The following is a 23594-nucleotide window of genomic DNA, read 5'->3' as shown; positions in this document are numbered from 1 at the left end:
CAACAGAAAAGGCTCTGTCACCTTTTTGCTTAAGCCGGGACCGTGGGACACGGAGGAGACCTTGGCTGGAGGATCTGAGGGACCTGGGAGCTACATGGGGATGAATGATATCCGCTATGTAGCTGGGGTCCAGGGTGTGAAGAGCTTCAAAAACCATCAGCAGTATTTTAAATTGTATCCTAGACTGGACTGGAAGCCATACATACACACACTCACACACTCAGTGCAAGGAAGCTAGGACAGGTGTAATGTGTTCACGCTTTTTTGTGTTCGTGAGCAGCCTAGCCGCTGCATTTTGAACCATCTGAAGCCGTGCCACCAGAGTCAGAGGGAGACCAAGGTAGAGTGAGTTACAATAGTCTAGGCGGGAGGTTATGAAGGCATGGATGACTTTTTTCAGATCATTGTATGACAGAACAGACTTGAGTTTGGAAATGATTCTTAATTTGGTAAAAACTGGTCTTTACAACAGATGATATTTGTTTCTCCAGGTTAAAATGGGATTACCTGAGTATTTCCTTTTCCCGCTATATCCTCAACATTTAAGAGGGAAATACTGTACTTTTAACTTCACTACATTTATCTGACAGGTGGAGTTACTATAAGTATAAGTTTATTTTAGATGAAGATTTTACAAAACATAATCAGTCGAAAAAATACATGACATTAGACCTTGTCATAGATTAAACAACCCACAGTATATAAAGCAGTTAAAAGTTATACCTCAACCAACAGCATTTATGTACTGCAAATGCAATAATAATAATGATCCAATATTATAAGTACTTTTAGTATATTTTGTTGCTTATACATATGTGCACTTAATTAAATTTTTGAATGCTGAACTTTTGAAATTTGAGCATATTTTTAGTGTAGTATTTCTATGTATAGTACTCTTTAGGCAGTGGTGAAAAGTAACTAAGTAAATGTACTAAGTATCCTACTATTTTGAGGTATTTGTACTTTTTATTTTTTTAGGATTAACCATCGCCTATGATGAGTAAATGGCGCCTCCTGCTGTTCAATAGGTTACCTGCAAAATGTTAAATGATAAAATGCCACGACAGCTCCCCTCTGAATTAACAACTACTGGTGTGGTTAATTAAAATAAGAGACACAAACGCGGCAACGTTAAGACATTGTGACACAATACGGTGTGCTGTAATGTTGTTATTAAAGCAATACATGACTCATGTCTGCAGAGTACAGACTACCTCATGTCTCATGCGTCCTACAGATGTTTGCAGTGTTGATGTATGCAGAAAGCAGAGACGCTTTGCAGAAAGCCAAAACTAGACTGTCTTGCTGTCACAGCCGCCGGGGGACGGACTCAAGTGTTAGTGACGGTTTAGAATAACCAATCACGTATGTTCGATTTGGTTTGCCAGCCAATCAGGAATGCTGTTAGGCTGTCCGTCAACTTGACTATGAGAGTTAGGTGAAAACAGGGACGATATTCGTGTTGGAAATGTTTTGTATTAATCTGACAGCCTTCGGATTTAAAACAGCACATCAACGAGCATCAAGGAAGGATGAATCGGTGTGAAGAGGGTAAGTTTGAAAAGTTTAGCATAGACGACCGACCTTTACCTGTCAGTCATCTTACAACGTTGCAATGCACACAACAGGGATACTTCAGGAAATTATAACTGACGTTTTAGTTTTTAGGAAAACAAGTGTTAGCTAGCAGTGTCGCAGGATAGCAGGGTACTGTTGTAATAATTTAAATCCCTGCCAGCTCCTCCCTGTGCAGTGGGGGGTGGGAGGGGGGGGGGGGATATTTTTCATGTATACAGAGTAGCCACCCTGCAACCCCCTTTCACTTGGGGATAGGGTAATTATCGGCCAGATATATTCATAAATATAGCAACCTCTTCTCTAGATGCTTAATATTGATCAAGTATCCATACGTTTTGCTGCACAAACTGTCTGCAATATCTCTGTTTGTATCCTACTTTATCATACTGTATTTCCAGATGCACAGACACACACCTGAGCCCTGTGTAAAGATCTGAGTAGGAGATGATACCAGAGCCCACCGCTACATCCAGAGCCTCAGCGCAGAAGTAAGAGAGAGAGAGAGAGAGTGTGTGTGAGTGAGTGTTTGAAAATGGTGAAAGTACTGAGTTTCTTTACTTAAGTAAAAATAACAATATCCTGCATTCCACATTCTACTTGAGTAGAAATGCATGAGTATTACCTGCAGTGTCCTTGAGCAAGGCACCATTCCCCTAACTGCTCAGGGAGCCTGACCATGGGCATCACCCTAACATCTCTTCACAACAACTGCATGTCTATGGGTCCTGGAAATACACAGCACTTACTAATAATTAGGCAAGGGGGATTCATTCAAGAAATTCTTCTTCAAAATGTACTTAAAGTATCAAAAGTAGAAGTACTCACTGTGCACAATGCCCTTTTATAGTATTAAATAATGGAGCCTTCAAGTTCCCGAAAGATGTTAATTTTTTTTTAAATTTTTTTTTAATAATTTTCTTGGAGTAGGTGTAATAAGCAACATAACTAAAAAACACCTGAGGGTATGTGGGGCCCTTGAACTATAACAGCTCATCATATTTTAATAGGTTGATCATATTACGTATGTAAAATCAAGGTAACTATAGCGGTTACATAAATGTAGTGGAGTAAAAGTATAAACTGACATAAATTGGATACACTTAAGTAAAGTACAGTACGTGTGTAAATGTACTTGGTTACTTCCATCACTGGTCCTTGAATGCTAATTCTTTTTTCTATTCTTGTATTTGTAAATTCCTTTTTTTTGACTTCCTAGTAGGAACTCTCATGATGAGGCAAACTCCTCCGGGGCTGTCAATCACTCAGAGGATGAGTCGGGGAATGAGAACAGACAAAAGAGTGTGGTAGGTGTTGTGTTATTCGTCATTTAGCATGCATGGTCCAAGGCCTAGTAGTAGTAGTAGTAGTAGTAGTAATAGTTGTAGAAAATCAGAATGATGATACAAGGAAAGTACACAATATTTGAAGCATACATGCACAACCATATGATGCCTCCTTGGTCATTTAAAAGCACAATAATGTAAATAATAAAATGAGTGATGCCTGAATTCCATTTAGGCTGCTTCAGTTTTAGGGTCTTTTTTTTATTTTATTTTTTTTATGCAAACATACAGAACAGAACAGAGAAAGACAAACTGGTCTCGAGGAAAAAAAACAACCACAAATAAACAAACAGAAATCACACCTTGCCTAGTCACTCTCCTCTAGTTCTTGTGGGGTTGAGGTCATTAGGTCTGATATTTGTGCTGCTGCACTTTTCCATAGGTTGATAGTTGATGATTTAGTTTTGTTGTTAGCGCTGAGCTATCATTTTCTTGGTTGCAGTTGAGCCGGCTAGCCAAATTTTCCTCTGTCTCCCAAGCAGGTGTAATTTAGAGTCGTCGTTAAGTAACACGACAATCGGGTCAGTAGGAATTCGACATCCTATCATTCTATCATTCCTATTATTTTATTTTATTTTATTCTAGAACTCATGCACCTCCCAGACCATATGCAGAAAAGTTCCAGTTTGTTCAGGTTGACAGAACATATAGGGAATGGAATGACTTTAGAGACATATCTCTTCTGGGGAGTCCTATGTCCTATGACATATGTTGAAGTCAGTTTTAGGGTCTTGTTATTGTGCATGCTGGCTCACTATGACCATGTTCATTCGTCAAAATGTATTGATTAACAACTATTTTGAAGCGCTTTTTTTTTTTTCAAGCAAAAATGCCAAATGTGAGGATTTGTTGCGTTTCTTTGTCATACATGATAGTTTTTGGGTATTGGACATTTGGAGATGTCATGTTAGGCTCTGGGAAATTATAATGAGCTTTTTTCACATTATTTATGACATTTGGAAGTAGTTGAGAAAATAATTGCTAGATTAATTAATCATGAAAATAGTTTTTTTGCCGCCCTTGATATTTTCACATTCATCAATACTGTTATTTTTTTAATTATAAAGCTAACACTTCCCTTTAATCATTGATAATAGAGAAACCATGTGTTGAAAGTTATTCATTAGTAGTGTTACTGAAGTGTGATGAGGCTTGTTAGTGCCCAGCTGGAGGAGTGATGCGTCTGACTGACTCTCTTGAATTTGCACCTTGAATCATCAAGGTACTTTAATGGTAACACAGAGGAGTTTGTCTGCTTATATTACAGAACACTGGTTATATAAACTCATATATTTTCTGTCTCATCTGCCACTTTTATAAAACCCACAGAGACGAAGAAAAAGACCACACAAGGGCTCAGAGAATGTCAAGCGCAAAAGTGCCAAAGCCAGTCGCAGCAGTGTTAGCAGAGCAGGAGGCAGCCGCGGTAAACAGAGGCATGTGGAGGCCGTCACTCTGTTTGAAGTGGTGACCATGGGCAGGAGTGCCATGCAGGTAAGATTAGCTACACCTCACCTGTGATAGATTTGCTTCTGCTCTTGATTGTCTTATATTCTGTAATTTGAAGATCAAAACTTTCTTGTTTTTCTCAGAAGTAGTGCGAGAGATGTGCACACATTAGTTCATCTTTGATTTATAATAAAAGAATGATCATTCTGTTGGTAGGTTTACATGCACATTAATTATCCAGGTATACTCAAGATATATTCTGCCAATGAGCAGCAACAGTCTTCATATCCTGATTATAAAAACACCTGAATATAATAGCTGGGATAATGTCATTATCAAAACATTAATATACAGTAAACACTCTAATTCAGGGGTCTTCAACGTTTTTTAGGCCAAGCACCCCTTAGCTGAAAGAGAGACAGAGCAGGAACCCCTGTCCCCCTCCCCAACACTACATTTTGTATGAAATTAAGTTACATATTAAAATGCTCATATTGTGCTTTTTGGCTTTTCCCCTTTTGTTTATTGTGTTATATATCTTTTTGTAGATATTATAGGTTTACAAAGTGAAAAAAAGTCCACCCCAAAGGGACTTACCATCTTCCAGAGAAAACACTGTTCACAAACTGCTCCAAACAGCTATATTGTAGTCCGGCCTTTACTTCCGTGACGACTGTGCATTACTTTGTAACACACATTATAATGCTCGCCTAGCTGCTAGCGTGGCACTGTCTCATACTCTGCAACTGACTAGCTAGCAGTACTTACTGCGCATGTGCGACTACCAACAAAGATGGTACAGAAGTGAGATGTCTCACTCTGTAGCTAAAACAGAGAGCTCAACACACAGGGTGAAAAGAGAAGCTGCAGCAATGTGCAGTACAACAAAAATATGGTGTTTCTTGAAAATTAAACCATGTAAACCTATTCTGGTACAACCTCTAAATACAATTATGAACCTGAAAATGAGCATAATATGAGCACTTTAAACTGGGCATACAATATTGTCTAGGGTGGCCTTTTTATTTGTTTTTCATATATTTATACATCATGTTTTAATGTTAAACAACATACATGTAGCACAGTGAATCCTTAAGCTTAACTATATCTGTGGATGGCTACTTTAGTGGCTACCTTACCTTACAGGCTGATAAGCCGGTCATCAATGTTGTGTATATGAAAAACAAATCACAAATAGGCCGATTTATCTTTGCTAATAATATGTTGGACTCATGTTTATGTATATTCTTAGACATATTAACTTTTGAACTGTTTTTAAATGATTAAACAATAACTTGGCCCCCCTGCAGTAACTCTGAGGACCCCCTGTTGAAGATCTCTGCTCTAATTGACTCTTGTGTCATGTCTGAGCAGGCGGTGATTGATGACTGGATCGAGGCTTATGTGACGGACAGAGACTCTTCTCTCCTCGATCTCATCAGCTTCTTCATCCAATGCTCTGGATGTAAAGGCAAGCGCACACACACACACACACACACACACACACACACACACACACACACACACACACACACACACACACACACACACACACGGAGAATACACACAATCAGATCTACGTGTCCCTCCTGTCTCTCCCAGGTGTGGTCACAGCAGAGATGTGTCAGAGTAAAGAGGACAGTGAAGTCATGAGTAAAATGGTGGAGGAGCTGGATGAGGTAAGACGTCTTTAATCTGTGTTTCTTTTTGTTTCAGTATCGGTTTTTAACACTTAAAACTGAAACTCTTTGGCTGTGTATGTTCCAGGTCTCTGGTCTGCAGTATAAGAAGTTTTTGGCCTTTCCGTGGATCCTCACAGTCACGTGGCCCATGGACACAGTCAGTAGTACCTCCCTGCTTCATTGATTTGTCCTGACATTTACGTCTTTCACCTTCCTGTATTAGATGGTCTCTCTTAAATCACCTTCTTGCCCCATCGTATCTTCAATCAGATTTATAAGAGTGATCAACATGTCCGGTGATGGTAATAATAATTATGATAATAATGCCCGTAATGATACCAAACTTCTACAGTAGTACAAATAGTTTCTGTACTTATAAAATGAGGCATTAGAAAGTGTGTAACTACACCAGAAGTATATTTAAATAACACTTGCCTGATGGATACTCCTCTCGGCTGCTACCGCGCTATCGCGCAGTACTTGCATACTACTACTACATACTTCTGGTGTAGTTACAAACTTCCTAATGCCTCGTTTTATAAGTACAGAAACTATTTGTACTACTGTAGAAGTTTGGTATCATTCCGGGCATTATTAGTGGGGTAATTTACAAGATACAAACGTGGATCCATTAGCGCCTGCACTAAGCTAACCAGCTGATAACGCTAACTCGACCAACGTTATAACAAGGGAAAAAAGCTTATGGGGGGTTGTTTGGCTCGAGGTCAAGGTGCAAAGCAGCCTAGGGTGAAATTACTAACCATGACTTTAAGTGCATTATTATATTCAACAAAATTATTATGATATAATGATTATATTTGCACCACATTTACCCGTCTAAAATGACTCAAATACTCACTAGCTCATTAAAATATTAAGACTCAATAGGGAGCCTGATAGTGAGTAGTAATTTGAAATATTAGACACCTTTTATTCATAATTATTTTGGGTTGGTGTAGTGTAGTGTGTAGTGTCTCATAACTGTAATTCACACACCTCTAGAGCAAAAAGATAGTATTTCATGGTGGGAGCAAAATGTTGTGTCCATGCTTGGGATGCTAGATGTCTCATTCCATTGTAAATTTAGTTTGGAGTGCCATAAAGTGCATACATTTTATGCTTTGAATCCAAACCCTCTGTGACAGTAAAATGGCGGAAAGTAAACATAGGCAGCAATTTGGGAGTGACTTTTGGATTTGTTCCAATACCTTTTATTTGTCCAGCGTGACTCCTGTTTTGCAGGAACACCCTGTTAGATGTGTTTCATCCATCCATCCATCCATCCATCTTCATCCGCTTATCCGGGGTTGGGTCGTGGGGGTAGCAGCTCCAGCAGGGGACCCCAAACTTCCCTTTCCCGGGCCACATTAACCAGCTCCGACTGGGGGATCCCGAGGCGTTCCCAGGCCAGGTTAGAGATATAATTCCTCCACCTAGTCCTGGGTCTTCCCCGAGGCCTCCTCCCAGCTGGACGTGCCTGGAACACCTCCCTAGGGAGGCGCCCAGGGGGCATCCTTACCAGATGCCCGAACCACCTCAACTGGCTCCTTTCGACGCAGCAGGGCTCTACTCCGAGCTCCTCACGGATAACTGAGCTTCTCACCCTATCTCTAAGGGAGACGCCAGCTACTCTCCTGAGGAAACCCATTTCGGCCGCTTGTACCCTGGATCTTGTTCTTTCGGTCATGACCCAGCCTTCATGACCATAGGTGAGGGTAGGAACGAAAACTGACCGGTAGATTGAGAGCTTTGCCTTCTGGCTCAGCTCTCTTTTAGTCACAATGGTGCGATAAATTGAATGTAATACCGCACCTGCTGTGCCGATTCTCCGACCAATCTCCCGCTCCATTGTCCCCTCACTCGTGAACAAGACCCCAAGGTACTTGAACTCCTTCACTTGGGGTAAGGACTCATTCCCTACCTGGAGAAGGCACTCCATCGGTTTCCTGCTGAGAACCATGGCCTCCGATTTAGAGGTGCTGATCCTCATCCCAGCCGCTTCACACTCGGCTGCGAGCCGATCCAGTGAGTGCTGAAGGTCACAGGCCGATGATGCCATCAGGACCACATCATCTGCAAAAAGCAGCGATGAGATCCCCAGCCCACCGAACTGCAACCCCTCTCCACCCCGACTACGCCTCGATATCCTGTCCATAAATACTACAAACAGGTTACAATGTGTTTCAGTTACTCTCAATTACACCTGGAAGCTGTACATAATCAGAATTATTAATCAGAGTTGGGGGGGGGGGTACCCTCATGAAATAAGGGCCCCTGACAATCTTAGCATGAGTTTACCGTGTTAATACTACTTAATACTGCTGTATTTTACTGTTCTTTGTACATGTTTTTTTTCTTACCTGTTTGTTTCTTTATTGTGTACGCCAGTTTCTCTCCCCTGTTCAGTACTTGACCTCACTTCAATGACCTTTGAGGGTGACCAGCTTCTTTCTTTTTTGCCTTCTAACTGAACTGATATCCAATTGGTTTAAGCTCCAGGGTGATCCCTCACCCATCCAAACATACTCCTTCACATCAGGAAAGTAAAGATGCCAAATATTTGAACCTGTAAGTGACTCTCTTCTCTAACCTTCAAGTAATTGCTGCCCCTCAAAGGTGTGTTCTCTCCCTTTCTTCCCTTCCCTCCTCTTCACTGTAGGATAGTGTGGAGTATCCTCTGATACAATCTGGACCGTACGGACGCTGGTTCCACTCTGAGTTCTGCGACTTTGTGTCCGTGCTGGTGGCTCAGTGTCAGCACAGTGTCATATTTGACAGTTATCTGATGAACACCCTCATCTCACTGCTCACCGAGCTGTCAGACTCTTACGTACGGGCTTTCAGACACACCTGCACGCTAGCAGGTAAGGAATAGAAAAACCACACACACACACACACACACACACACACACACACACACACACACACACACACACACACACACACTCTCAGATATAGATGCATAAATACATTCAATAAACTAATCTGTGCTATTTTGGTTTTGATCTGGATGTTTCTGTTAAGCGGTGAAGCTGCTGAGCTCTCTGGTGGCCGTGGCTCTGAGCCTGAGCGTCGGCATTGAAAACAGTCAGAAACTGCACGAGGTGCAGAAGACGAAGACGAGGCAAAAAAGCACACTGCAACAGGAGAGAATACAGAAGAAGATCACAGAGGTAAGACCACTATCACTTGGTATCTGGCTGAGGTTATTTATTTTTGCTGAGTAATGTCTGACTCACTGTCTGGCTACTGTATGCCTTTTCTCATCCTCTTCAAGCTGCAAGAGAAGAGGGCAGAGATAGAGAGCATGATGGACATCATCTTCAAAGGAATTTTTCTAAAAAGATATCGGTAAGTGTTTCTCTGGCACTGTTGTGCATTAGACATTATCTCATTGAGTGTGGAGCTAATTTTGTGTGTGTGCCCGTGCAGTGATGTGCTTCCAGAAATCCGCTCTATCTGTATGGAGGAGTTGGGTTTGTGGATGAAGCTCTACAGTTCTGCATTTCTCACTGATAGCTACCTCAAATACATGGGCTGGATGATGCACGACAAGGTAAACAAAAGCAAACATATCATTTAAGATAATGTGATGTAACGCAAAGATAACACAAAAATAGTTTTGATATTTTTGTTCATAATGAATCTTTTAGGATGAGGACAGACTGCCATCTATTGCTATGAAACTGACATGCATTCCATGTTTCAGATGCCAGATGTGCGTCTGAAGTGTGTGTTAGGTCTACAGGGTTTGTATGGAGATCCTCCACTCCTCCCTAAACTGGACCTGTTCACCAGCCGCTTCAAGGTAAACTATTCTGCTCAAAGCTGCATTAATGGATGATAACCATTATGGGTCAGAAAAATATAAAAACAAGCTGACAAGTCATTACATGTCAACGGTTTATAAAGTTCCATGGAGAATGTTAGCAAAAATGTGTATTTATTTACACATTCAGCAGACACAGTTGCTCATTTGAAGTAGTTTTTCTGGCCATCTGGCAAATGGAAGTCCATGATTTACTCTCCAGTAATTCCTGATAAAAAGAATATCTGTCTCTTTTTTTGACGGCTGTAATAAATATATTTATAATAACAATAATGTATCAAATGACAATGTAAAAACACTGTGACGATGTGAAAGGGGTCGGCTTAACGGAGTTTCATAGTGAGTTTCAGTTCATTGTTTAGCTGTCTGTCCTTTGGTTCCCTCTCACTGCGTTGATTTTTGTCTACCTGCTCAGCACCAAACCACAGTCAGACAGTTATCGCCTAGCTGGATGAACATAGTGGAGCATTTAGCAGTAAAAGAGATATTAGAAGAACCTTTAGAAGTTGGTAGAGACCTAAAACAGAGCTAAAAGAGTTAATATTGGACTTAACAGTCATATCATCAGGGTTGAGCACTCATTTAAAGTTATTACAGTTAATGTCATTGGTATTGTATGTGCAAATTTGCCTAGTGTCTATTTGGCCTCAACTGCGTCACGTGGCCTGATTTTTCAGGTGGACACAAACTACTTTAATGATAATGTTTTTTCTGTAACTTCTGGATGTGTAAATATATAACTGTTTGGTAACAAGATTGCCATATCAAGTGCAAGAGGAGAGTGGTGAGACTGAACCAAACGGTACATCCGCGGGCTATTTAACGTAAACAATGAGTTAAAAGAGGCTAAGAAGTTCTGTAGTGATGCAAAGTTTGGTGATGAATCTGTGTTCGGTCTCCAGTGTTGGGTGTAACGCGTTACAGTAACGTAACTACTTTTTCGGGTAAAAAGTAGTGTAATGCGCTACTACTGAAAATTTGGTAACGAAACGTAGTTCCTTTTTCAATTCGGCGCAACGTTACTTTTCCCAGGGACAGATTTGACAGCGACACTGCCTTCTCAGCTTCGCGCTCACAAGCTCCACGCGGGACGTGACAGAGGCTGGTAGAAGAGCAATCATGGCAAGCGAGAACAAAGCTAACTTTTGAGAGCTTTTTAAGCTTCGTAGCTTTTTGCTGGACGGCGCTCTGAGCCAGGCAGACACAAAGCTGACAACCTCACAGATGGATGCGGTGGTGATGGCCTCATACATACACGCAGCGGACCGCTGTGGACTTGTGTCGGTTGCACGGACATGCAAGGATTTCCAGAAAAGAGGCTGCATGTGTCTACGACAATGCACGGACCATCGTGGCTGCGCGACCGGTACAAGTCGATACAGACGTTACATAGTATACACTAACACCGTGTAACGCCGATGACCTGCTGATGTGCATTCAACCCGCGCTGGACTCGTTCATTATAAAACAGCTGTCACTCTGTAAGTAGAGAATCCAGCCTGCAGTGTAGTTCAGACACTTCACTGATAAACCATAGATTGGCTTTATGGTCAAAGATAGTTTTTGTATAATTAACTTCAGTCTCTGCCAGAGACCCCTGCTTTTAAAAGTAACGTAAAAGTAACGAGTAAAGTAAAAAGTTACTTTCCATAGGGGGTAACTAAGTAAAGTAACGGATTCTTTTTTTAAGAAGTAACGAGCAAACACTACTTTTTAAAAGTAACTTCCCCAACACTGTTGTCCTCACAAATGATGCTACAACCAGCCTTTTCACATTCCACAGAGTTTGATTATCCAAAATATGAGTAATGCACATTTGTTGTAGACCGACATGTTTGTATTTAGCGTGCGTGCTAATGCATGATGTCTACTGTTTGTGTTCCAGGACCGGATGATCTCCATGACTCTGGATAAGGACAATGAAGTGGCAGTGCAGACCATGAAACTGCTGCTTCTTATCTCCAAGTGAGTTTGTTGTTCTCATCATTTTCCTCAATGTTTTTCTACTATTTTTCTTTGTATCAAACTACTTCTGACTCCTCAGAACATCTGATGATGTGCTCAGTCCAAAGGACTACAAGCAGCTGCTCCAGTTTGTTTACTCTTCGCAGCGCCCTTTAGCGGCCACTGCAGGGGAGCTGCTCTTCTCACGGTACGTTCACCTCCATCACTGGAAAAAACCCAAAGAAACAATAAAACAAACAAAGAAACGTTCAATAACGTTTGCCTGGACATTGTTGGTCTCTGTTAGGCTTCTCAACACTGTAGCCCCTGCATCTGATACTCAGGATGAAATAAATGAGGAGGAGGCACATAAACAACAAACATCTGCCAGACTGAAGGCTCTGCTGCAGTTCTACCAGGAGTCTGAGGTGAAAACACACGGGCTGTTTCAAATCAAAGCTCTTGTTTTAGCTTAGGAAAAGGACCAGGGATGGACTAACATGTCTGTCTGCGTACGCTTTCAGCTGCACAAGCATGTGGTGTACCTAGTGGACAGTCTGTGGGACTGTGGTGGAGCCCTGCTGAAGGACTGGCACACACTCACATCTATACTGCTGCAGGACTCTTCCTCACACGGTCCAGGTAACTGATGTGTGTGTGTTTGTTTATTTGCAGGCAGGTGTGTATTGTAGTTGAAATTCTTAGACCACCAGAACATTAGTTTGACTAATCATTTTGTTGATGGGATTCAAAATGGTTTTCTATTTTTTTTGTATTACGAATGAATGTGGTCATAATATGGACGAAACCATATTTGTGAATAGAATTGTGCTGCTCCAGATGTGTTTTACACCGTAGCAAGCCACTATTTTATGAAAAATGTCTTCGACAGCCAACACCCTATAAACTGATACTAATAATAATGTTGTATTTTTACATTTTTTATTATGTATTTTATTTTTATTGTGTGCGTGTGCGTGTGCGTGCGTGTGTGTGTGTGCGTGCGTGTGTGCGTGCGTGTGTGCGTGTAGGTCTTACCCAGGCAGAACAAGCAGTGCTTGTAGAGATCCTGGTAGCGTCGGTGCGTCAGGCTGCAGAGGGCCCAGCGCTGGCAGGAAGGAGTGGAGCCAAGAAGGTCAGTGCGAGATTAATCCCCATTTATGAGCAGAGATGTATTAAGATATTTTACTTAAATCAAAGTTATCAATATAAGAATGTGAAAGTTGTAAAAGCATGTTTCATCCAGTGGTGTCCTTCTGCTACAAATTTTTATTCTTCTTTTAGAATTTTCTCACATCTTTGCTTTTTTGTGAAATATTGGATGAAATACAAACCATAAAGATTAGAAAACACTGGTTTAATCTTAATTTGATTGCATTTTCTAATTTTATATGTTTTTTAATGTAAAATCCTAATCTGAAAAGTATTAAATAGTAACTAAAGCTGTTATAAATGTAGTGGAATCAAAGTACTACATTTGCTTTGAAATGTAGTGCAGTAGAAGCATAAAGTAGCATAAAATAGAAAAACTACAAGTACCCCAAAATTTAACTTAAGTACAGTTCTTGAGTGAATGTACTTAGTTTTGTTCCACCGGTGTTTGTAAGACAGTTCTGGTGGCACTGATAACTATAGCAATATACTATATATAACTATATAAATAACTATAACTATATAATAAGTATATACATCTGATGTTATAGAAGTACTGAAACATGTTGAACATATTTAAATATATTTTAATAAACAGGTCTGTTTGTTTTAATGTGTCAGGTAATGAATGCCAGAGAAAAGAAAACTCAGCTTGATGACTGTACTAAGCTCACTGATCATCTCCTCGTGGTGCTTCCTAAGTTACTGTCCAAGGTATTTATTCCACGTGTAACTGTCAATATATTAGTCAACATTCAGATCTCCGTGCTGCACAATTAGATTCTGGGCTTTATATTATGATAAGGTGTTGATGATGTTGTTGTTTGTGCAGTTTTCAGGTAGTTGTGACATTGTTGCCTCCCTGATGAAGATTCCTCAGTACTTCCTCTCTGAGTGTCCTGAGGCTGACAACACACAGGTCTGCATCCCAGCCTTTCAACCAACACAAACAATGTCATGAATAATGAAATGAAACATGAATGGGGTGACAGTTTCGTTACCTTTTGATTGGAATTGTTTTTGTTACTATTAAAGTGCTCATAGTATGCTCATTTCCAGGTTCATAATTGTATTTAGAGGTTGTACCAGAATAGGTTTACAATTTTCAAAAAACACCATATTTTTGTTGTACTGCACATTGCTGCAGCTCCTCTTTTCACCCTGTGTGTTGAGCTCTCTGTTTTAGCTACAGAGTGAGGCATCTCACTTCTGTTCCATCTTTGTTGGGAGTCGCACATGCTCAGTACCTAGGTAAGCACTGCTAGCTAATCAGAAGCAGAGTGTGAGGGCTAGCCAAGCTAGCAGCTAGGCTAACATTATAACGTGTGTTACAAAGTGACGCACGTTCATCACGCGAGTAAAGGCTGGACTACAATAGAGCTGTTTGGAGCAGTTTGTGAACAGTGTTTTCTGTTGGAGATGGTAAGTCCCTTTGGGGTGGACTTTGGGCTTTTTCACTTTGTAAACCTATTACATGCACAAAAAAGATATATAACACAATAAAGGAAAGGGAAAACGCCAAAAAGCATAATATGAGCACTTTAACACAGTCGTGTTAACCAAAGTATTGGAGTTAGTCTGCCTTTTTCTTGTCCTCTTCCTCAGGCTGTAGCCTGCCTGACGGCAGAGATGGGGGCTGTTTTGGACCGCCACTCAGACCCCCCTGTTCTGGAGACTGCAGCCCGTACGTTCCTCAGTCTGTGTGGGGCGGAGACGGCCTGGTGCTCCGTGGCCCGGGCCGCCAGAGACTCTCTGGTCCAGCGCTGGGTGGATCAACTGACAGCACTGCTGGGGGACACAGTATCACTTAAGGTGATAAAAGCTTTAGTGCGTAACTATTTTATATTAATGAACGTCTGTTACATCCAAGCCATTGCCAAATGAGTTGATACAAAGCTAATTAAGACTATCAGCTTCACAAAACTCTCTCTGTATTTCTCAGCATGACTGTGTTTAGAAATTGGTGTCGTCCGGCGACTTTTGCGCGCAGAAACTTGAGTAAAGATAATTACCTCTTCTGAAGAGTCCATCATTCACGTGCTTTTGGTCAGTCAGCGTTCTCTGTCACAGGATCTAAAGACTGGAATATGTTGCCAATGCAGATAAGAGAAGTAAATACTTATCGTTTCTTTGCTGGTCAGCTTGAAGAACTGGCTGATTGATAATCAGATATGTGCACATTAGACTGCTGACTGCCTTTTGACTTTTGCTCCCTGCCTGCAGATTTGTGTTGTTTTGTTGCTTGCTGTCTGATGTGTTGTGTTTGTTATTAGTTGTTGCCTGCTTGAATATTGATCTGTGTATGTTACTTTTACCTGCTGACTGTATTAAGTCATTTTATGGTATTTTATTTTTTTAAGGATGCTATTTTAAAACTAGCCAGGGACAACAGATGAAAATTAGCCTGCTGAGCTAACTCTGGCTCATTTACAGTTAGTTTGCTGTTTATTAATGAGCACCGTCCCTGTCAAATAAACAAATAAATGAAATGAAGTTAGTTTATTTGTAAACGCTATTTCTCTATATGAAGTACTGCATACTTTCGCCTCTTCAGGCCTCTAAAACCCTTAAATCAAACAGAGAATAAAAATCACTCATTGGTTGAACTGATGTCCACACAAAGGCCATAACCTGTAATAAGGGGTCACGAGTAGTTCATTCTAAGGGGTGCCAAACACCCATGTTTGCAAAGAATAAGGAGCCTTGACAAGATGTCTCATTATTTCCTATTCCTCTGTTGTAGGGTGAGAGTCAAAGTTTCTCTGCTGACGAGCAGAAAACTGGAGCGATTTTAGCCACTCTGAAGAAACTCAGAGCTTTCCACAAGTAAGATTTGAGAGCCGTTTGTGCCCACAATATTCTGCTAGCGATGTGTATTTATTGGCTGTGCATATGTTTTTCTTCATGTTTTGTTAGCTGTCATGACCTCCTCAAGTGGAACGTGTTTGAGCTGTTGTCTCCTCTCCTGTCAGTGGAGAGCAGCGAGGGAGGAGCACCGCCTGAGGTACCAACACTGCTTCTTTCAAATCAAGTTTGTGCAAGGGTTTTGGACTTATTTATTCAGCGCCCTTTCTATTCTAAGTGTCCTCACATTTTCTCCCTCTTCATTTTTGTCTGAAGGTGTTGCTGGAGGTGCTGCAGTGTCTGTGTTACTGCATGCTCTGGTCTCTCAACACCAGTACTGAAACGTTAACCTCCAGAGTGAGTTACATCTGCTTCACTTTTCGGGCGTTAAGCTGGTGCTTTTAACTAGAATGAATATAAAGATTTAGAACTAAGACGATAAGAAATCTGGATGAACAGCAGAAGTAGTGGAATGACTAATCAGCACCTATTTCGATAATGGATATATCCTTTAGGTGGTCTTTTAAAGCAAATTTTCACTGGTTTCAGCTATTCAGATGTGAATATTTTCTTTACTTTCTTGGTCCTCTATGATAGTAAAATAAATATCTTTGGGTTTTAAACTCTTGGTCGGACAAAACAAGACATTTTAAGATGCCATCACAGGCTCTGGGAACTTGTGATGGGCATTTTTGAGCATATTGCTGACATTCTATAGTCTAAACAACTAGTCAGCCGTCATCAGTAGACTAGTAAATTATGAAAATAATTGTTAGTTGCAGTCCGACAGAGTACAATGTGTAATGTGTGAGTACAAACAGATGCAGACTTTTTAAGTGGGACTGTACTTCTAGAGAGGCCCATATCAAGTGACTTTCTTTTTGAAGAATTCCTGCACAGTTTTAACATCTCTCTTCCAAATTTAAATATTTGCAGGTAAAATACTGCACTATTTGTCACTTATCAGTGTGCCTCCTTCTGAAACCCTGTGTGTGTGTGTGTGTGTGTGTGTGTGTGTGTGTGTGTGTGTGTGTGTGTTAGGAGAAAGCTGTGGCCCAGAGACTCCAGCTGCGTCTCTTCTGTGAGAGGGGTAATCAATGTCTCTCCCACTCTGACCACAGGGTGCGGCAGCAGGTAAACTAATGTTTTATCAATGATGGCACCATTTCTTTTTTTCTTTTCACCTTTCTAACCTCCTCTCTATCTTTCCCATATTAGGCTTTTCTGGGTGTCTGTGACGTTCTGACGGCTCATTCCTACCAGCTACAGGTGTGGGATCCCTCCTCCTTTGGCCCGCTGCTTTACACTCCCAGTCCCAAACTGCAGAGGGCGCTGTTGACCTTTGTGTGCATGCACATCTTTGTTGGACCGGACTGTGACAGCCAGAGCAGCGGTGAGACGTCGGCCTGTTTACATACAAATATGTTTTTTGTTACTCTACTTGGATGTTTGAGCTTCACTGTGCACAATGATTTAATGTGCAGAATTTGACACCCAACGATTTTTTTGTCACATCTATCTGCTAACGTTTGTTTTTCTGTGCTCACCTTAAATCTGAGTTTAAATAAACGAGCATAGATATTTGCATATCCAAACATTCTGTACATTTGGTGATGAGGTATAAAGAGTAGATTAAAAAAATTTCAACAAGCTAGTTGAGCTTTTTTTGTGGAAAAACCAATGGATCATTTGACCTCTTTTGGGTGTCGAACGGTTATTTAAATGAAACCATGTGAGTATTTTAGAGGGAAAAGTCTCTTTGGTGGAGCTGCTAACAGCTCATAGACATCGAAAATGTGACAAGGTGCCCCAACTACACACCACTTTTTGTATGGGCCACAAAGGTCAAAATGTTTGGAACCCACTGGTTCATTTCTTAATACATCATATTTACATCATATACATCGTATAACCCTCGTACAAAACATCGTAGATTATTCAAATTTTTTTTCATGCTAAGTCCCAATCTGAAAAGCAGTCATAACTGCAGTTTTTAAACAAATACAGGAGTAAAACATATATTTCCCTCTGAAATGTAGAAGGGTAAAAGCATATAGTAGCATAAAGTAAAAATACTCAAGGAAAGTACAAGCTTAGCTCTGCAATGCAAGTAAGATGGTTAACTGTTCAGATAATTGTTTTGTGACGTTTCTATTCTCACACAGCTGCCTCGCAGTGGTGTGTTTGACAAACATGTACCCAGGCAGTGTGCGGGACACCCAGGAGTAAACACAGTGCAGTATTTACACAGTAGATGGCACTCTCACCCTGTCGGAGCTCAGCAACTTTTCTCGGGCCTGCGGTGCTCTAAGTGAAGCATTAATTCAGTGAGCGGCTCGACATGGTAAAAACATGCAGATATTAAATGCATGGCCACACATTTGGCTTAATAACTCACTGCAGAGCTGCCCACTGACTGTAAATGGGGTCTGATTTCCAACCTGACCTGACAATTGACCCTCAATTACAAAGGAAGCCCTGTTAATATCCTCCGACTGAAACTGGCTGGACTAATTTGCGTGACAGGATGTTAGGCTTTGTTATGCAAAGCGATGCAGCCTGTAAATTGATGACGGCATTATGTTCCCGTCTGTTCTAAAATGAGAAAAACAAGATTGACATGTTGGAAATACATAGTGTTTTCTTTGTAAAGTCCTGCAGGTAAACTTATGAATCCATTCATGTCGGACTGTAACTAAGACACTTTATTATATTTACAATAGCTTCTACGTTCAGAAACATATTGCATCCAAATATGGAATAGTCCAGGGAAGTCAATAGCGGTCCTGGTGGGAATCTCTTAAATGTTCAACCAAATACAATACAGGATTATTGGTTTTTGAACATGTAATAAAAAGCTATTGTTTTATTGGATTTGCCTGGTAACAGTTTTTTTTATAGTATAGACAGTGTTTTCTATTAGCTGCTGGATCACAGATCACTCGGAGGGCAAAGGCACTGAGTTAAATCATAAAATCAGGGCAATCTCTTTCCGTGAGAAAATTCCATTAACTCTGGCTCACCTCTGAGCCTATTTTATTAGCCTTGTGAAAGATTGAAGCCACATGGTGTCACAACCATAACTCTAGTCTTATGTTATCTTTGATTTCCACCTGCTAAAGCCATTGTCCTCAAACTAACTAAAACACTCTGCTTTGTTCTTTTCTTTTCTGTTATATGATTTCTCATGATTAATCACTCTCTTCCCCTTCTCTCGCTCTCGACTTCACATCCAACCACACGCTTCAACTCCACCCGGCTCCCTCAGTCAGTGACAACTCTGAAGTGGAGAGGCTGGAGGACCTTCACAAACGAAGAAATCTGCTGGCGGCCTTCTGCAAACTGATAGTGCATGGAGTGCTGGAGATGAGCATGGCAGCTGAGGTCTTCATGTACTATGTGAAGGTAAAGGTTAATTCCTCAAAGACGGTTTGATCTTATGTTTCTCAGCTTTCCTGCCAAAAGTTAGATGAGAAGATAGATACCGCTATTATGTCTGTACAGTAAATGCAGTATAAAGCTACAGCCAGAAGCCTGTTAGCTTAGCTCAGAATAAAGACTGGAAGCAGGAAGAAACGGATAGCCTGGCTCTGTCAGGCGCCCATATATAGAGGTTTACTCTTTGACGCAGCGGGTCCGGGTTCGACTCCGACCTTGGCCCTTTGCTGCATGTCACCCCCCCCCCCCTCCTTCTCTCTCCCCATTCATGTCTTCAGCTGTCTTGTCAAAATAAAGGACGAAAATGCCCCAAAAAAAAAATCTCCCAGCCAGCAAAGAAATATGTCGTCATAAAACCCCAACTTGTCCTTTTAAAACTTTAGTTTTGAAAGGATCAAACAAACGAGATATAACCTGTTAATTCGAGAGCTTTAGAGGTGCTGGAAGGCAGATTTTGTCACAGAGCCAGGCTAGCTGTTTCCCCGTTTCCAGTCCTTATGCTAAGCTAAGCTAACCGGCTGTAGATTCATATTAAATAATAATTTTTTAATTTCCCCGTTTTTCCCCAGTACTATAACGACTTTGGAGACATCATCAAGGAGATGATGTACAGGACCAGACAGATGGATAGAATAGAGAGTGCTCGGACACTGGTGCTCTGTTTGCAGCAGGTATAGTTGCTTCATACACCTATACACATATACCTAATAAAAATGGGCCTCCGCTGCACACTGCAAGCTGCATGCTGCTGATGTGTGTTTCTTCTCTTTCCTCAGCTGTTTGTCCGTCTGAAGCGAGAGCAGGAGAGCGGCGGTAGGACTCACCCAGGGGTCCAGACCTTCACCTGCATCAAAGAGCTCGCCAGGCGGTTCGCCCTCACCTTCGGGGACCTCGTCAAGTTTCGCGAGTGTGTCGTCATGATCCACAGGTCAGCACGGGCTCTTGTTTTGCAAGACTTTTCCTAGAGCAACAAAGACGGGAGTTTTTTTTCTTTTTTTTTTTTTAGGTTTTAATTGGAAGCAATTGTAAAAAACTGTAAAAACAACAGTCGATAAAACACAACACATTAATGATAGTGATTACAAAACTGGAAAATACGAGATACCATGAACAGTAATTAGTCCAAAGGTATCATAAAAATAAAATATGATTTACAGTAACGGAAGTAGCGGTCACAGAAGGCTTGTATCATGTGGACGCGCCGACAGTTTTGTTGTCATTACTTAGAATTCCTCATGGAGGCGACAGAAACTACGCACTATAGCTTTATTATCAGAATCAGTTTTTTGTGTGTGTCTAAAGTGTGTGTGTGTGTGTGTGTTAATACGTGCAGGAACGGCATAGAGTTTGTGTTCCAAGAGTTTAGTCAGACCCCAGAAACGCCTACGCCACCGTACCTCTCCTACCTGACCATCCTCAGTGAGTTCTCCGGCAAACTCCTCAAACCGGACAAGAAAACAGTGTAAGTGCTGCATGAAACGTACAGGTTTCTTTGTAACGCCGTCAACTTGGCTTTCTGAAAGTCTTGTTCTCGTCTGTGCAGGTTCTCCTACCTGCAGAAGCACACTGCAGAGCACATTATTGACCTCAGGGAGGAGTGCTGGCAGCCACTCATCTACTACCGTGCTTCCCTGTTGGCTGTGGCTGAAGGAGAAGATGCTGTGTCCTACGTTAGCTCTGACAGAAAGCTGTACCTGCCAAATCGCTCTCCCTTCTCCAAACAAAAACTAGAAGGTGCTACACCTAAACATCAAACTCAAGCACAGAAGTTGTATGTCCGTATTGTCACCAGCTGCATCATTCATTTATCTTTATTTTATTTATTTTTTTAGGAAGCAAGTCCCCCTGCGCGTTCAGCCCTGTCGACTCCAAAGCTAGTAAAGTCCACAGGCCCAGCTTCAGTCCAAGGTGAACGATTCTTATTCATTTCATAAACCAGTTACACAGCAAATCTTCTCCACCTCCATCATACTAATAACCAGGGCTTTAAATTCACTTTTTTGATCACCAGCCAACATGGCTAGTCGATTTTTTTTTTTAAAGTTACCAGCCAATCAGACTTTCCACTAGCCGCATGTTTGTTTTAGTTTTTCTCCTAACTTTACTACTTCATTTCAGTTTCTCTTGTTTGTAGCGTAGCTCGTAGTCGATACCACACACACGCTAGGCACGTAGCCAACGGTTCTATGACACGTCACAACATAGTGTTCATGGGAAATGTAGGATTAGTACTACAAGCAGTGTTGCCAGATAAAGATTACGGTTCCAAACCCCAAACGCACACAAAACCGCCCTAATCTTTTGGCGGAAAACCGACCAAATCTGATCTGTTCTTTTTGCAGCCTGCCTATTTAAACAGACACACTGTTTGCTTGATTCATCACTAGCCAAATTGGCTATTAACTATACAATGTTACCCGCCAAAATGAATTTTACCCGCATTTGGCAGGTTGGCGGGTGTCAGTTTAAAGCCCTGCTTATAACTGTAACCTCATCTAACTCCTCAGCAATCAGGAAAGGACGACTGACATGGATCCCTTTTCTGTCCCGGTGGAACCTCCTGCAAAAAGACTGAACATCGAGGGATCTGTCCTCAGCACCGGAAACGAGGTGGATGATGACACTGTGGAAGTCGAACTGTAACAATAAGGAAGTTGTAGGAGAATCTGTGTTTCTGTCTGGATGACGAGACCTCACACCGGATATCACAAAATTAGGAGCGAGACGTTTTCCTTTTTGTCTTCTCTTTGCTGATGTGCAGACTTCCCAGCGTCCATTTTTGCAGTACATTATGTTTTGTATGAGGACAGTTTTAAAGGATACTGCGTTATTACATTTGTTCCCATTGTCAACAAATCCCATGAAAAACAAAAACCACAAAGAATTTATCGTACTATTACTTGTGCAGCTAAAGCCTGATACATTATTATTATACATACTTATTCATCTATGCTATAAACCTCAACTGTTGCCCACAAAGTTAAAAACACATCAATGATCCACACTGTTGCACTAAATCAGCGGTGCTCAATCTTTTGGTACCCAGTCATGTACTGTATGTCCCTTGGTTATAATTTGACGTTGCCTATTTTCGTACACTTCTATAGTCTTAATTATGTGAAAGAACACAAGAGAAATGCATTAGAAAGGTATTAGCCATGTATTAATAATATCATAATAATAACATACAGATTGTTATATATTTGTTAGATTAGAATGTAATCTATAAACTATTATAGATTTAAAAATGAAAACATTTGTTGACCTATGAAGCTGTTAGTGAAAAAAAAGTAATACAAATGTATATATCATGATCATTTAAATGAATGGAATCTGAAAGCTTTTCACAGACCCCTGGGGGTGCCCGTACCTCACTGCACTGAATGATATTATCCTACATTACAAAGAACATGGGAACTGTAGTTTATTAGAGCACCAAATTATGTATTAATCCACAGATAACCTTTTACTCCCAAATAACACTCCGGAGTAACACAAAACTAAAGTTCCCAGCTGTTTAAGTCAATTACTGAGCCTATTTAAAACAAAACAAACTATTTATTTGTGATCAGTTTTTAAAGACTTAACATTTTCAGTAGAAACCAATGAAGATTTTCTTTTCATGGGATTTGTTAAAGGGGAGAAATATATAGAATAACACTAGTCTTATTCTTTAAAGAATGTCTAAGCTCAAGTATATTTTATTCACAGCCCCCTTTCATTTGAGGACCAAGTAAATCAGTATGTGTAAAGCTTTTTTTTCTCCGTATACACTTCAATAATATCTAACTGCGTGTCAATAACTCATGCACATGCATTCATTCTCCCTTGTGGGGGGAGGGGCTTAGGAGACCATTTTGGGCTTTAGCGGAAAGGGGGGAGGGACTGAGAAGTTGTCGATGTTCACATTTTTTGTCCTGGATCTTCGCAATCCTGCCTACAGCACCTTTAAGTATCTTCAGTCCTAATAAAAAGCCCATTTTCCATCTGGAGTTTGGCACCAACCTGAGTAGAGGGTCCAGGCGGGGGGGCGAGGGGCACGGGCCGTCTTGCAGGGAGAAGTGAGCGAAAAATCCACCGCTCCCTGTTCAGATGCACCAGTCATGGCCGGGGGGGGTGGGGTGTCTAACTGCGTGTCAATCACTGCTCATGCACAGGCATTCATTCTCCCTTGTGGGGGGAGGGGCTTAGGAGACCATTTTGGGCTTCAGTGGAAAGGGGGGAGGGACTAAGAAGTTGTCGATGTTCAAATGTTTTGGCTAAGTCCTGGATCTTCGCAATCCTGCCTACAGCACCTTTAATTGTCCTGGCTTACAGGAAATGTTTGTTTGCCAA

The 23594-nt window shown here is 41.1% G+C and overlaps 1 protein-coding gene across 4 annotated transcripts; it reads left to right on the top strand.

The window, feature by feature from the left end:
• The first annotated feature begins 1421 nt into the window (after positions 1 to 1421).
• LOC144525481 (cohesin subunit SA-2) lies at positions 1422 to 23375 on the top strand. 4 transcript variants are annotated; one of them, XM_078262349.1, is made up of 32 exons: positions 1422 to 1551; positions 1977 to 2066; positions 2795 to 2882; positions 4251 to 4415; positions 5745 to 5841; positions 5973 to 6049; positions 6138 to 6209; positions 8712 to 8916; positions 9077 to 9225; positions 9330 to 9403; positions 9485 to 9608; positions 9762 to 9860; positions 11767 to 11846; positions 11926 to 12033; positions 12133 to 12253; positions 12350 to 12467; positions 12857 to 12960; positions 13599 to 13691; positions 13810 to 13896; positions 14583 to 14789; positions 15721 to 15803; positions 15894 to 15981; positions 16098 to 16178; positions 16863 to 16955; positions 17040 to 17214; positions 19090 to 19226; positions 19829 to 19930; positions 20036 to 20187; positions 20593 to 20721; positions 20803 to 20993; positions 21092 to 21167; positions 21767 to 23375. In XM_078262349.1, the coding sequence occupies exons 2-32, from the start codon at positions 2023 to 2025 to the stop codon at positions 21900 to 21902; spliced, it is 3555 nt and encodes a 1184-aa protein (XP_078118475.1). In that variant the 5' UTR covers positions 1422 to 1551; positions 1977 to 2022; the 3' UTR covers positions 21903 to 23375. The 4 variants fall into 4 exon arrangements, with proteins under 4 accessions (XP_078118475.1, XP_078118474.1, XP_078118476.1 ...); XM_078262348.1 differs by having other exon boundaries at positions 14583 to 14804; XM_078262350.1 differs by lacking the exon at positions 21092 to 21167 and having other exon boundaries at positions 14583 to 14804.
• Positions 23376 to 23594: the final 219 nt, after the last annotated feature.

This window comes from Sander vitreus, chromosome 11 (assembly GCF_031162955.1).
Source record: "Sander vitreus isolate 19-12246 chromosome 11, sanVit1, whole genome shotgun sequence".
Classification (NCBI taxonomy): Eukaryota; Metazoa; Chordata; class Actinopteri; order Perciformes; family Percidae; genus Sander; species Sander vitreus.
This window is presented reverse-complemented; position numbering and strand designations above follow the sequence as displayed.